Below are 12526 nucleotides of genomic sequence, written 5' to 3'. Positions count from 1 at the left end.
CGAGCCCGAGAGTATACGCACTCATACAGGACACGACTACGTACGAGGCCGCTATCAACCTACTGAAACAGCAGTACCGCAGCCCGGTAAATTACATGTACACCAGGCACCTCCTAAGATCCCGCCCGCAACAGCCAGGAGAGTCTGTAGCTGAATTTTTACGGGCGCTAAGAGCACTCGGCAGGAACTGTGACTTTAAAGCGGTGACGGCTGTTGAAAATACGGAAGATAATATCCGCGATGCCTTTGTGAAAGGCCTACGGTCCGACTACTCACGGCAAAGACTGCTTGAAGCTAAAGACCTCGACCTGGACAAAGCTGAAGCCCTCGCTCTCTCCCTGGAGGTGGCCCATCAGGACCAGGAGGCGTTTTCCAGGTACTGCTCGCGACCCTGGGACTCGGGCCCGACCCCTACCGCAATACCCTTCGCAGCGCCGCCCCCGGGACCTACCTCAGCGTCGGCGTCCCGGACCCGACCGGGCCCGCCACCCCCGGTACCGGCTCCGACATCGGGCACCCGCGATCGGGCCGCCGGCTGCTTCTTTTGCGGCCAGGAGAAGCACCCGAGGTCGCGCTGCCCAGCCAGGAACTCTACCTGCACAACCTGCAGGAAGAAAGGCCACTTCTCTAAGGCCTGCAGGAGCGGATCTTCAGAGGCCAGCAGTGCCTCATGCGAACTGTGGGGGCGGCCATCTTCTTTCACGGCAACTGAGGCCAGTATCCCCACACGTGAGTCATGGGGGCGGCCATCTTTGATCAAGGCAACCGACCCCAATAGTGCCTCATGTGAGTTATGGGGGCAGCCATCTTCTCCGCCATTTTGTCCTACCTCGTGGGAGACGCCATTTTACACACCACGCCCGACTGCCACCGGGCCCCCGGACCCGACGACCGCCTCGCCCGCAGACGACAACGACTCGCTTACCTACACGCTAGCCTCCGTCACTCTGGATCAAGCCCGCCCACACCACCTGTCCAAGTCGATGATGGACATCAAAGTAAACGGCCACGCCACGACCTGCCTGTTCGACAGCGGAAGCACGGAGAGCTTCATCCACCCAGACACGGTGAGCCACTACTCCCTCCCTGTCCTGCCAACGCGCAACCGAATCTCGATGGCATCGAGGTCCCACGCCACGGACATTAGCGGCTACTGTGCTGTGACCTTGTCGGTTAAGGGTACAGAGTATAAAAACTTTAAACTCCTCGTCCTCCCCCAGCTCTGCGCTGCCGTCCTACTAGGGCTGGACTTCCAATCCCACCTCCAAAGTGTAACCCTAGCATACGGTGGACCCCTCCCCCCACTCACAGTCGACAACCAGCGAAGGTTAAACCGCCCACCGCGTAACACCTGCAGCCTATCCACCCTCAAGGTGCCGCCACCTTCCCTGTTCGCTAACCTCACCCCCGACTGCAAACCCGTCGCTACCAAGAGCAGGCGGTACAGCGCTGGGGACAGAGCTTTCATTAGCTCTGAGGTGCAGCGTCTCCTGAAGGAGGGCATCATCGAGGGGAGCAACAGCCCCTGGCGTGCCCAGGTCGTGGTCGTTAAGACCGGCGATAAAAATCGCCTGGTCATCGACTACAGCCAGACCATAAACAGATACACCCAGCTGGACGCATACCCCCTTCCCCGCATATCTGACATGGTCAATCAGATTGCACAATACCGCGTATTCTCGACCATCGACCTTAAGTCGGCCTACCACCAACTCCCTATCCACCCCGAGGACCGCCAGTACACCGCCTTCGAGGCGAATGGGCGCCTATACCACTTCCTTAGGGTCCCCTTCGGTGTCACCAACGGGGTCTCGGTCTTCCAAAGGGAGATGGACCGGATGGTTGACCAGAACGGACTGCAGGCCACATTCCCCTACCTAGATAACGTCACCATCTGCGGCCGCGACCGGCAGGACCACGACGTGAATCTGGAGAAATTCCTCCGTACGGCCCAACGGCTGAACCTCACCTACAATAAGGAGAAATGCGTGTTTAACACAGCGCGCCTTGCCATCCTTGGCTGTGTAGTAGAGAACGGAGTCATCGGCCCCGACCCCGAAAGAATGCGCCCCCTCATGGAGCTACCCCTCCCCCACTGTCCAAAAGCACTTAGGAGAACCCTGGGGCTTTTCGCCTACTATGCCCAATGGGTACCCAATTATGCGGACAAAGCCAGACCCCTCCTGAAAACCACATCCTTCCCCCTCACGGAAGAGGCGTGCGCGGCCTTCTCCCTCATTAAGGGAGACATAGCCAAGGCCACAATGCACGCAGTGGATGAGTCAATCCCCTTCCAAGTGGAGAGCGATGCATCCGACTTCGCCCTAGCCGCTACCCTTAACCAGGAGGGTAGGCCGGTAGCCTTCTTCTCAAGGACCCTACAGGGCCCCGAGACCCGACACTCGTCGGTCGAGAAGGAAGCCCAGGCAATTGTGGAGGCAGTACGGCGCTGGAGGCACTACTTGGCAGGCAAACGATTTACCCTCCTCACCGACCAACGCTCGGTTGCCTTCATGTTTAATAACAAGCTGAGGGGCAAGATCAAGAACGACAAAATCTTGAGGTGGAGAATCGAGCTTTCCACCTATGATTATGAGATCTTGTACCGGCCCGGTAAACTGAACGACCCCCCTGATGCTCTTTCACGCGTTACATGCGCCAGCGCGCAAAGTGATAGACTTCAGACCCTCCACAATGACCTCTGCCACCCCGGAGTCACCAGACTCTACCATTTCATTAAGGCCCGCAACCTGCCATACTCCATCGAGGAGGTCAGGACCATGACCAGGAACTGCCAGATCTGTGCTGAGTGCAAACCGCACTTCTATAAGCCGGACAGAGCAAGCCTGATCAAGGCCACCCGCCCCTTCGAGCGTCTGAGCATCGACTTCAAGGGGCCCCTACCGTCATCCGACCGTAATGTGTACTTCCTCAACATCGTTGATGAGTACTCCCGTTTCCCCTTTGCCTTCCCCTGCCCAGACATGACCAGTAACACGGTCATTAAATGCCTGAACAAACTCTTCGCCTTGTTCGGGTTCCCGAACTATATACATAGTGACCGGGGCGCCTCCTTCATGAGCGAGGAACTCCGTCAGTTCCTATTGGAGAGGGGTATTGCAGCAAGCAGGACCACCAGCTACAACCCCCGAGGGAACGGCCAGGTGGAAAGAGAGAACGCGACGGTATGGAAGGCCACCCTCTTAGCCTTAAAGTCTAAGGGCCTCCCAACCTCCCGCTGGCAAGAGGTCCTCCCGATTGCACTGCACTCCATCCGGTCACTACTTTGCACTGCCATTAACACCACCCCCCATGCCCGAATGTTTGTCTTCCCCAGGAAGTCGACTACGGGAACCACCCTACCAACCTGGCTGACCTCTCCGGGACCCGTCTTGCTGCGAAAGCACGTGAGGGCCCATAAAACGGACCCCCTGGTCGAGAAGGTGAACCTCCTGCACGCCAACCCCCAGTACGCCTATGTGGCTTACCCAGACGGACGGGAGGACACTGTCTCCTTACGAGACCTCGCACCCTCACCCCCCCCTCCCAACCCCCCGAGTCCAGCCGAGGTAGACGGCATGCCGGAACCCCACGAGCCTTTGCCGACTACGCAGACACCAGCTTTAACACCGGATAATGTAACACCGCCGCTGCGACGATCGGAGAGGCTAACGAAGCCTCCGGACAGACTGACATACCAGAGCTGGTAATACACTTCACCCCGCCGGACTCTAATCTAAACAAGGGGTGAATGTGGTAAACCACTGTTATAGTTATCACTGTATATTGTTCTCACTGTTCTCACTACACGAGGTCGCCTCTTGTCGCACTGTTATACCTGGGCTGACCACCTCCGACTCCGCCCATTACCTGCCCAGGTATAAAGGTAGCTGACTGGCTAGTATTCCTCCCTGTTGGATCGGATCACCCACGAGGGTGGGCTCTGTTATTTAGCCAATAAAAACCTTCAGTTACGTTCTTAACTCGTCGCCTTTTATTGGACTAATTGATAGGCATACCCAGGTATAAAGGTAGCTGACTGGCTAGTATTCCTCCCTGTTGGATCGGATCACCCACGAGGGTGGGCTCTGTTATTTAGCCAATAAAAACCTTCAGTTACGTTCTTAACTCGTCGCCTTTTATTGGACTAATTGATAGGCATATCAATTTTATTGGCTAAATAACAGAGCCCACCCTCGTGGGTGATCCGATCCAACAGGGAGGAATACTAGCCAGTCAGCTACCTTTATACCTGGGCAGGTAATGGGCGGAGTCGGAGGTGGTCAGCCCAGGTATAACAGTGCGACAAGAGGCGACCTCGTGTAGTGATGTGACAGTGAGAACAGTGAGAACAATATACAGTGATAACTATAACAGTGGTTTACCACAAGGGAGAGGCGAGGAGGGAGGGGAGGGGCAAGGGTGAGGGAAAGGAGGGCAGGAAGGGGAGCGGAGGGGTGAGGGAGAGGAGGGGAGGGAGGGAAGGGGAGGGGTGAGGGAGAGGAGGGGAGGGAGGGAAGGGGAGGGGTGAGGGTGAGGGAGGGGAGGGAGGGAAGGGTAGTAGGTTGAGGGAGAGGAGGGCATGGAGAGGAGGCTAGAGTAAGGGAGTAAAAGGGAGTGATAAGGGGAGGGAGAGAGAGGGAGCAGAGAAGGAGGGGAGGGGAGAGAAGCAAGAGGGAGAGGAGGATGTATAAAGGGGGAGGACAGGTGAAAGAGATGGGGAATAGAGATGTGTAGGGGAATAAGTAGAGGAGGAAGGGGATGGAAGAAATGGGGAATAGCGGAAAGGGTTATAGGGGAGGCTCGTGGAGAAACGTGTCATCAGGGGAGGGGTGCTCCGTCTGAAATAGAACATTAGTGGTGGGGGAGGGGTTTCAGGCAAGGTCTGGGGGTGTGGGGTGGGGGAGGAGCGGGAAATGGTGCCGGGAGCAAAAACAGTGCCAGTCAGTGGGCAGCCAAAGGGGCCTGCAGGGCAGGCGGGATACAGGGCGGGCGGGATACAGGGCAGGCGGGATACAGGGCGGGCGGGATACAGGGCGGGCGGGATGCAGGGCGGGCGGGATACAGGGCGGGCGGGATACAGGGCGGGCGGGATGCAGGGCGGGCGGGATGCAGGGCGGGCGGGATGCAGGGCGGGCGGGATGCAGGGCGGGCTGGATACAGGGCGGGCGGGGTACAGGGCGGGCGGGATTCAGGGCGGGCGGGATACAGGGCGGGCAGGATACAGGGCGGGCTGGATACAGGGCGGGCGGGATACAGGGCGGGCGGGACTCAGGGCGGGCGGAATACAGGGCGGGCGGGATGCAGGGCGGGCGGGATACAGGGCGGGCGGGATGCAGGGCGGGCGGGATGCAGGGCGGGCGGGACGCAGGGCGGGCGGGGTACAGGGCGGGCGGGATACAGGGCGGGCGGGATGAATAGCCAAAGCAACTGGCAGGGCAAGAGGACAGCTACCCAAAGTGGCTTTGAGATGGGCGGGCAGATTACTAACTGTTCTGTGGAGAGACGAGAGAAGCTGGGGTTGTTCTCCTTAGCGCAGTGAAGGTTAAGGGGAGATTTAATAGAGGTGTTCAAAATTATGAGGGATCTTGATGGAGTAAATAAGGAGAAACTGTTTCCAGTGGCAGGAGGGTCAGTAACCAGAGGACACAGATTTAAGGTAATTGGCAAAAGAACCAGAGGGGAATGAGGAGAATGTTTTTACTCAGTGAGTTGTTGTGATCTGGAATGCACTGCCTGAAAGGGTGGTGGAAGCAGATTCAATAGAAACTTTTGAAAGGGAATTACATATATACTTGAAAAGGAAAAAATTGCAGGGCTATGGGGAAAGAGCAGGGGACTAATTGGACTGCTCTTTCAAGGAGCCAGCACAGGCACGATGGGCCGAATGGCCTCCTTCTGTGCTTTAACATAAGAACATAAGACGTAGGAGCAGGAGTCGGTCATTCGGCCCCTCGAGCCTGCTCCGTCATTCAATAAGATCATGGCTGATCTGATCTTGGCCTCAACTCCACTTCCCTGCCCGCTCCCCATAACCCTGGACTCCCTTATCATTCAAAAATCTGTCTATCTCCACCTTGAAGATATTCAATGACCCAGCCTCCACAGCTCTCTGGGAAGGAGAATTCCAAAGATTCACGACCCTCTGAGAGAAGAAATTCCTCCTCATTTCCGATTTAAAATGGTGCCCCCTAGCTCTAGATTCCCCCACGAGGGGCAACATCCTCTCTGCATCTACCCATCTAAGTTTCTATGACTCTAAGAGCACTCAGGAGAAAAAGGTGGACAAAATAATAAAAAGGGCAATTGAGATAATGTAACGGCGAGAAGAGACCGAAATCTTGTACAAAGGCAAAACTGCCCTTTACACATGTGTAGCATGTGGAGCTCTCCCTCCGTATTAGCTAAAGGTCACTGTCCTCGGCACGTTGCTGCCTTACTTGGCCTGCGATCTCTGCCGCTGTCTGTGCTACTTACTCAAACGGGTCACTGGGGTCGGTCCGCTGGAGCTCGGGCGGGATGGGGATGCGCTTGTAGTACATCTCCCAGTCGAAGGCTCCCCTCATGGCGTCTCCGGCCTGCATCTCGTAGCCAAAGTGATTGTGGTCAATCACATCGATCATCGGGCACACGATCGTCCTGCGGTTCTGCGCAATCTGGTCTGAAAGATGAAAAAAAAGGGGGAGGCCAGGAAGAAAAGCATGGTTAACCAGGCCCATCCATCATAACCGCACTGCAGCGCTCCACTCTATCCCGGAGGACTGTCTGACATTGCCTGCCTTCAGTTCCCCAACAGTCCTCAGTTCCTCGCAACTGTTCCATCCACGCATTCCACTCGCTGAAATTGGACATTATGCAGCTGGGCAGTGATTAAAAATGATTAGATTTCTTTGGAAGTGGGTCTTCTCCAGCGAGGCTAAAGAAACCTCAGCCATCTACATCTCTGTCACTCAGGCTGGCTATACTGTTCCAAATCTGTCAAGCAAACAGCCCGCTGATTCCTCATAAAATATCGCAGTCACGCAACTTTTCAACATCCTTTGCTGCAGTGTACCGTTCCTCTTTTTGTAATGACTAAAAGCTTATCTTTGTTTTGTGGGTGGCTTGAACTAGAATGAAAAACATTCAACAGTTTAAACATAGGTTAACGGCCAGCTCAACCGCAACATCAACATCACAAAGAGCAGTAGAAGATACTTGAATGACGGAACAGGCTCGACGGGCTGAATGGCCTGCTCTCGTTTCTATGTTCCTACTTTCAGTCAGTTCCAACCATGTGGCTCAGTTGGTAGCAGTCTTGCCTCTGAGTCAGAAGGTTGTGGGTTAGAAACATAGAAACATAGAAGATAGGAGCCGGAGTAGGCCATTCGGCCCTTCGCGCCTGCTCCGCCATTCAATGAGATCATGGCTGATCATCCAAACTCAGTACCCTGCCCCTGCCTTCTCCCCATATCCCTTGATCCCTTTAGCCTTAAGAAATATATCCAACTCCTTCTTGAATATATTTAATGAATTGGCCTCAACTGCCTTCTGTGGTAGAGAATTCCACAGGTTCACCACTCTCTGGGTGAAGAAATTCCTCCTCATCTCAGTCCTAAATGGCCTACCCCTTATCTTTAGACTGTGACACCTGGTTCTGGACTCCCCTGCCATTGGGAACATCCTTCCTGCATCTAGTCTGTCTGGTCCTGTTGGAATTTTTTAAGTTTCAATGAGATCCCCTCTCATTCTTCTAAACTCCAGCAAGTATAAGCCCAATCGACCCAATCTCTCCTCATACGTCATTCCTGCCATCCCAGGTATCGGCCTGGTGAATCTTCGCTGCACTCCTTCCATGGCAAGAACATCCTTCCTCAGATAAGGCGACCAAAACTGCACACAATACTCAAGGTGTGGTCTCAGAGTCCCACGCCAGGGACTTGAGTGCAAAGAATCTATCTAGGCTGACACTCCAGTGCAGTATTGAGGGAGTGCTGCACTGTTGGACGGGGCTGCCTTTCAGCTGAGGTATCTGCTCTCCCATGTGGACGTAAAAGATCCCATGGCACTAACAGATTATCACTAAGCAAAAACATGGAGGTGGGAACAGACTGAATATAAAGAATATAGATAAGACATATATATATATACTAGCTGGGGGAGTCCGGCTTTGCCAGGGCTGTTTTGGGCCGGGCGGTTTAAATCGAGTCCCAGGCTTTGGGGCCTCTCTGTGTCCCTCTGTGAATCTGGTGCCGGGCAACATTTTAAATCGAGTCCCAGGCTTTTGGGCCCTGTCTCTGTGTCCCTCTCTCAATCTGCTGCCAGGCAACATTTCTACCTTTTAATACCTTGAAAGATGAAAGTGAAAGTACTTATAAAACGTTTTTGGTAAATCTTTTAAAATAACATAAGAGATACTAACTTTTTCGAAGCTGGATGAGCAGATTTTGAGCTGGAAGTAAATGGGGTTTTTAGCTTGAGGCAATGGCTGCCACATCCCTGAGATGAAAACGATTAGTCCCGCCCACAGACACAGCGATTGACCAACCATCAGGCGACGGAGCTGTAGGATTGGTCAATCGTGACGGCACAGGATTGGTCGAACCTTGACGTCAGTCAATCAATGCTAAGTAGCAGATAATGAGTTTAATTTTGAAGGTTTTTTGCATAAGGCGCGAACAATTTTCGTCCGACCGAAAAGTAAATACGCTTACGACTGTCCCGGAACTGTAAGCTTTCTTTGGAGGTAACGCACGCGTAGGTACGCTCTATAACTTTCGAGCGCATAGCCAGACAGACGCACACCGGAGGACAGACAGACAGACAGATAGACAGACAGACAGATGTATCCGTTTAATGGCCCAGTAATTCCGTTCCAAACGCGTGAGTACGGTCGGGGTACTCATGCGTCTGGCCGGAGGAAATGCCGGTTTTCAGCATGCACAGCGCATGCGGAGAAAACCGGCATTTCCTGTCCTCTGAACGAAGGGGTTCAGAGGCACAGCGCGTGCGACTGCACAGGCAGCGCGTGCGCAGTGAACTTCGTCGATTTCATTCATGGATTCAGTGAGGGTAAGTCCTTGCAACTTACACATGAAAAAAGCATGTGTAAAGTTACTCCAGAGGCTGCGGAGGAAGATATATTTTATCGTGGAGCTTCTGAAAGGCAATATTTTTGTTTGGGAAAGGGAGGAAAGTTATTTTAAGAAATGATGAGGTAAGTTTTAAAGTTTAATTTTTTTTTTTAAACGGGTTTTCAGTACTGTAGGTAGAAGGAGCAATTGTGGCTGTGTGAATTGAATTTGCTGTGTTTAATGTGAAAATGACTGTTCTAAAATATATTCTTTTAAGTAATTATGTATGTATGTCCGTATATATTCCTTTACGTATATGTATATATTCCTTTACTTATGTGTATGAATGTATGTATTTAATTATGATTTTCCAATAAGTTACTTTCTCTGAAAGTCATAATTAAATAAATACATTCATACACATAAGTAAAGGAATATATACATACACGCAAAGGAATATATACAGACATACATACATAATTACTTAAAAGAATATATTACTGATGAAAAGTTTCTTTCTTAAAAATGTTGGAGTCATTTTCACATTAATAAACACAGCAAATTCAATTCACATAGCCACAATTGATCCTTCTACCTACAGTACTGAAAACCCGTTTTAAAAAACAAAAATAAACTTTAAAACTTACCTCAGCATTTCTTAAAATAACTTTCCTCCCTTTCCCAAACAAAAATGTTGCCTTTCAGAAGATCCACGATAAAAAATATCTTCCTCCGCAGCCTCTGGAGCAACTGTACTCATGCTTTTTTCATGTGTAAGTTGTAAGGACTTAACCTCACTGAAAGCATGAATGAACCCGGCGAATTTTACTGCGGACGCGCTGCCTGTGCAGTCGCACGCGTTCTGCCTCTGAACCCCTTCGTTCAGAGGACAGGAAATGCCGGTTTTCCCCACATGCGCTGTGCATGCTGAAAACCGGCATTTCCTCTGGCCAGACGCGTGAGTACCCCGACCGTACTCGCGTGTTTGGAAGGGAATTACTGGGCCAACATTTTACATGTCAATAAAATGAAAAATTTAAAAATTGCACGATTTGCCCCCTCGCATCTGCAACTGAGGGTCCAAGGAGGTGCATTGCGCAAGAGGTCATCGTCGTACGTATCCTCACACTGTTCCCTTTCGGGAACTGTATGAAGTGGTGGAAGGATTTCTGGCCACGTTAACGCTCCTTCCATGACCATAACCATCTTCATACCAGCCATTAGGGTGGTTAGTCCTATGGCGCGAGGGTTTTACGGGCTCCCACAACCCATCCGAGGGGGGGGGCCACCCACACCCGTGGACGCAAGTATCCCGCTGGATGTCCACCCAGAATTTATAGTTGGAGCTCCGACTCCACTTGCGGGTTCGAAACCCTACTCCTTCTGGTCCAGCGGCGGGGATGCTTACCGCTACGCAAAAGGCCCACTCTGCGCAAAAGATGACACCCTTACGTTTCCTGCACCTTTTCCCTCCCCGTGACTGGAGCCCTATGCTGCCACTTGAAAGACCAAGCTATCATCTGTCCTTTTTGCGGTGCCTCGGACTTCTCATTACCAATGATGAGCAGGCGCTGCACCTCCAACTCATTGAGGAGATTGCTGAGGTCATCATCAGTTCAATTGTGAGTTCTTTTAATGCCGTGAATTGTGCTCATTCCAGCCATTTCACGTTGCTAATCTGAGTGGGCCTTTTGCGTAGCGGTAGCATCCCCGCCGCTGGACCACACGACGTAGGGTTTCGAACCCCGCTCCAGACAGTCCCGGCAAGTGGAGTCGGAGCTCCGGCTCTAAATTCTGGGGAGATAACCAGTGGGATATTTGCGTCCGTGGGTGTGGGTGGCCCCCCCCCCTCGTATAGGTTGTGGGAGCCCATAAAACCCTCCCGCCATAGGACTAACCACCCTAATGGCTGGTACAAAGATGTTTACGGTCACAGAAGGAGCGTTAATCACAGCCAGAAATCCTTCCACCACTTCATACCGTTCCCCAAAGGGAACAGTGTGAAGACACGTACGATGACGACGTTGCTAATTAAATAAATGGAATGAAAAAAATGCTTTCAGGGCTTTTAAAAGTCTTGAAATCGCTTTAATTCTGTTTAAAACTACTTCAGATTCTTCAAAATAATGTAAACGTTTTTAAAAGTTTATAAAAGTTACCAAAAGCTTCTTAAAAATACAAAAAACCTATTTAAAATGCTGCTCTACATGTAAAAATGCTTTGCAGCTTGTGAGAAACATTGGGGGCGTGTCCTTTTAAACTGAGACCTCAAGGGGCGTGTCTCACTTGCACAGCGCGCTCCAGGCTTCGCGTTGGCTGCACTCCTGGGCGGCGTGACGTCAGACGCTGCCCGGGAGTCAACATTTTAAAACAGGAATTCCAGGCGTCCCTGAAGCTCAATGGCCGGCGCGTCAGGTAAGTGCATATCGGGGGCTTGCACGCGCGGCAAGCCCCCGACCCGAATTTCTGCCCCATTATATATATAGATAAATGAGTCTGTCTGTCTGTGTGTATGCACGCGGTAAACTCAAAAGTTATAGAGCGTACCTACACATATGTTATATCAAAAGAAAGCTTATGATTAGGGGAGTGTCATAGACGTGTTTATTTTTTGGTCAGACAGAAATTGTTCGGACAGTTTACAAAAAACGGACAAAATCCGCTCATTTTAACAAAGCTTCTTCGGCGTGACTGACGAGTGGATGGACCAATCGACGGGCCGCATTAGCGTTGAGTGACGTGATGGTTGACCAATCCTACGGGGGAACCGTGGTATGATGCATCACAGGGGGCGTTTCATGGCGTGTGTGGGCGGGAAGGAGAGAGAGAGAGAGAGGGGGAAGGAGAGAGAGAGAGAGAGGGGGAAGGAGAGAGAGAGAGGGGGAAGGAGAGAGAGAGAGGGGGAAGGAGCGAGAGAGAGAGAGAGGGAAGGAGAGAGAGAGAGAGAGAGAGGGAAGGAGAGAGTGAGGGAAGGAGATAGAGAAGAGAGGAAGACACCCCGGGGAAGGGGTTGGACTCAGAGCCCGGCCGCGGTGACCCGGAGCCCCCGTGCGTGGCCTAGCGCCTCAGGCCTGGCCCGACTCACCTCAGCTCAGCTCCTGCTCTGGCCCGCCGCTGCCGCTCCCCCGCTCGCTGTCTCTCGGGAGCTGAGCTGAGGTGAGTCGGGCCGGAGCCAGCAGATGCACTCCTGCTCCTCCTGGCTCCACTAAGGGAAAGTCTTTGTTAACCTTACCTTAGCGGGCCTGGCAGATTACCGACAGCTTTAACTGGTGAGGGCGGCAGGGGTGGGCTATCGGGTCCCGCGTATGGCATGGTGCCTCCCATTTGCATTTATTAATGAGGCTCCCGACAGGAGCCTGATCCGCTGCTCAAAACCAGTGGTATTAAAATGGAGAATCAAGAACGGAGAACCCTTTCATTTTAACTGCTCCTTCCCCGCCGAGTGGAGGGAGTTAAAATCACCACCTTGCGTG

General features: G+C 52.4%; 1 protein-coding gene across 1 annotated transcript in view; it reads right to left on the bottom strand.

Moving 5' to 3' along the window:
- LOC147124016 (polypeptide N-acetylgalactosaminyltransferase-like 6) overlaps positions 1-12526 on the bottom strand; it is a 248984-nt gene that overhangs the window by 214490 nt on the left and 21968 nt on the right. Inside the window, exon 2 of the mRNA XM_085977447.1 lies at positions 6478-6661. Coding sequence (XP_085833573.1) covers positions 6478-6661 — 184 coding nt within the window. The remainder of the gene's footprint in view (positions 1-6477; positions 6662-12526) is intronic.

The sequence above is a fragment of the Somniosus microcephalus genome, chromosome 1 (genome assembly GCF_052327205.1).
Source record: "Somniosus microcephalus isolate GS21.2 chromosome 1, FLI_Smic_1.0, whole genome shotgun sequence".
In the NCBI taxonomy this organism is placed as follows: domain Eukaryota; kingdom Metazoa; phylum Chordata; class Chondrichthyes; order Squaliformes; family Somniosidae; genus Somniosus; species Somniosus microcephalus.
The sequence above is the reverse complement of the archived record's forward strand: the minus strand, read 5'-3'. Positions and strand labels throughout refer to the sequence as shown.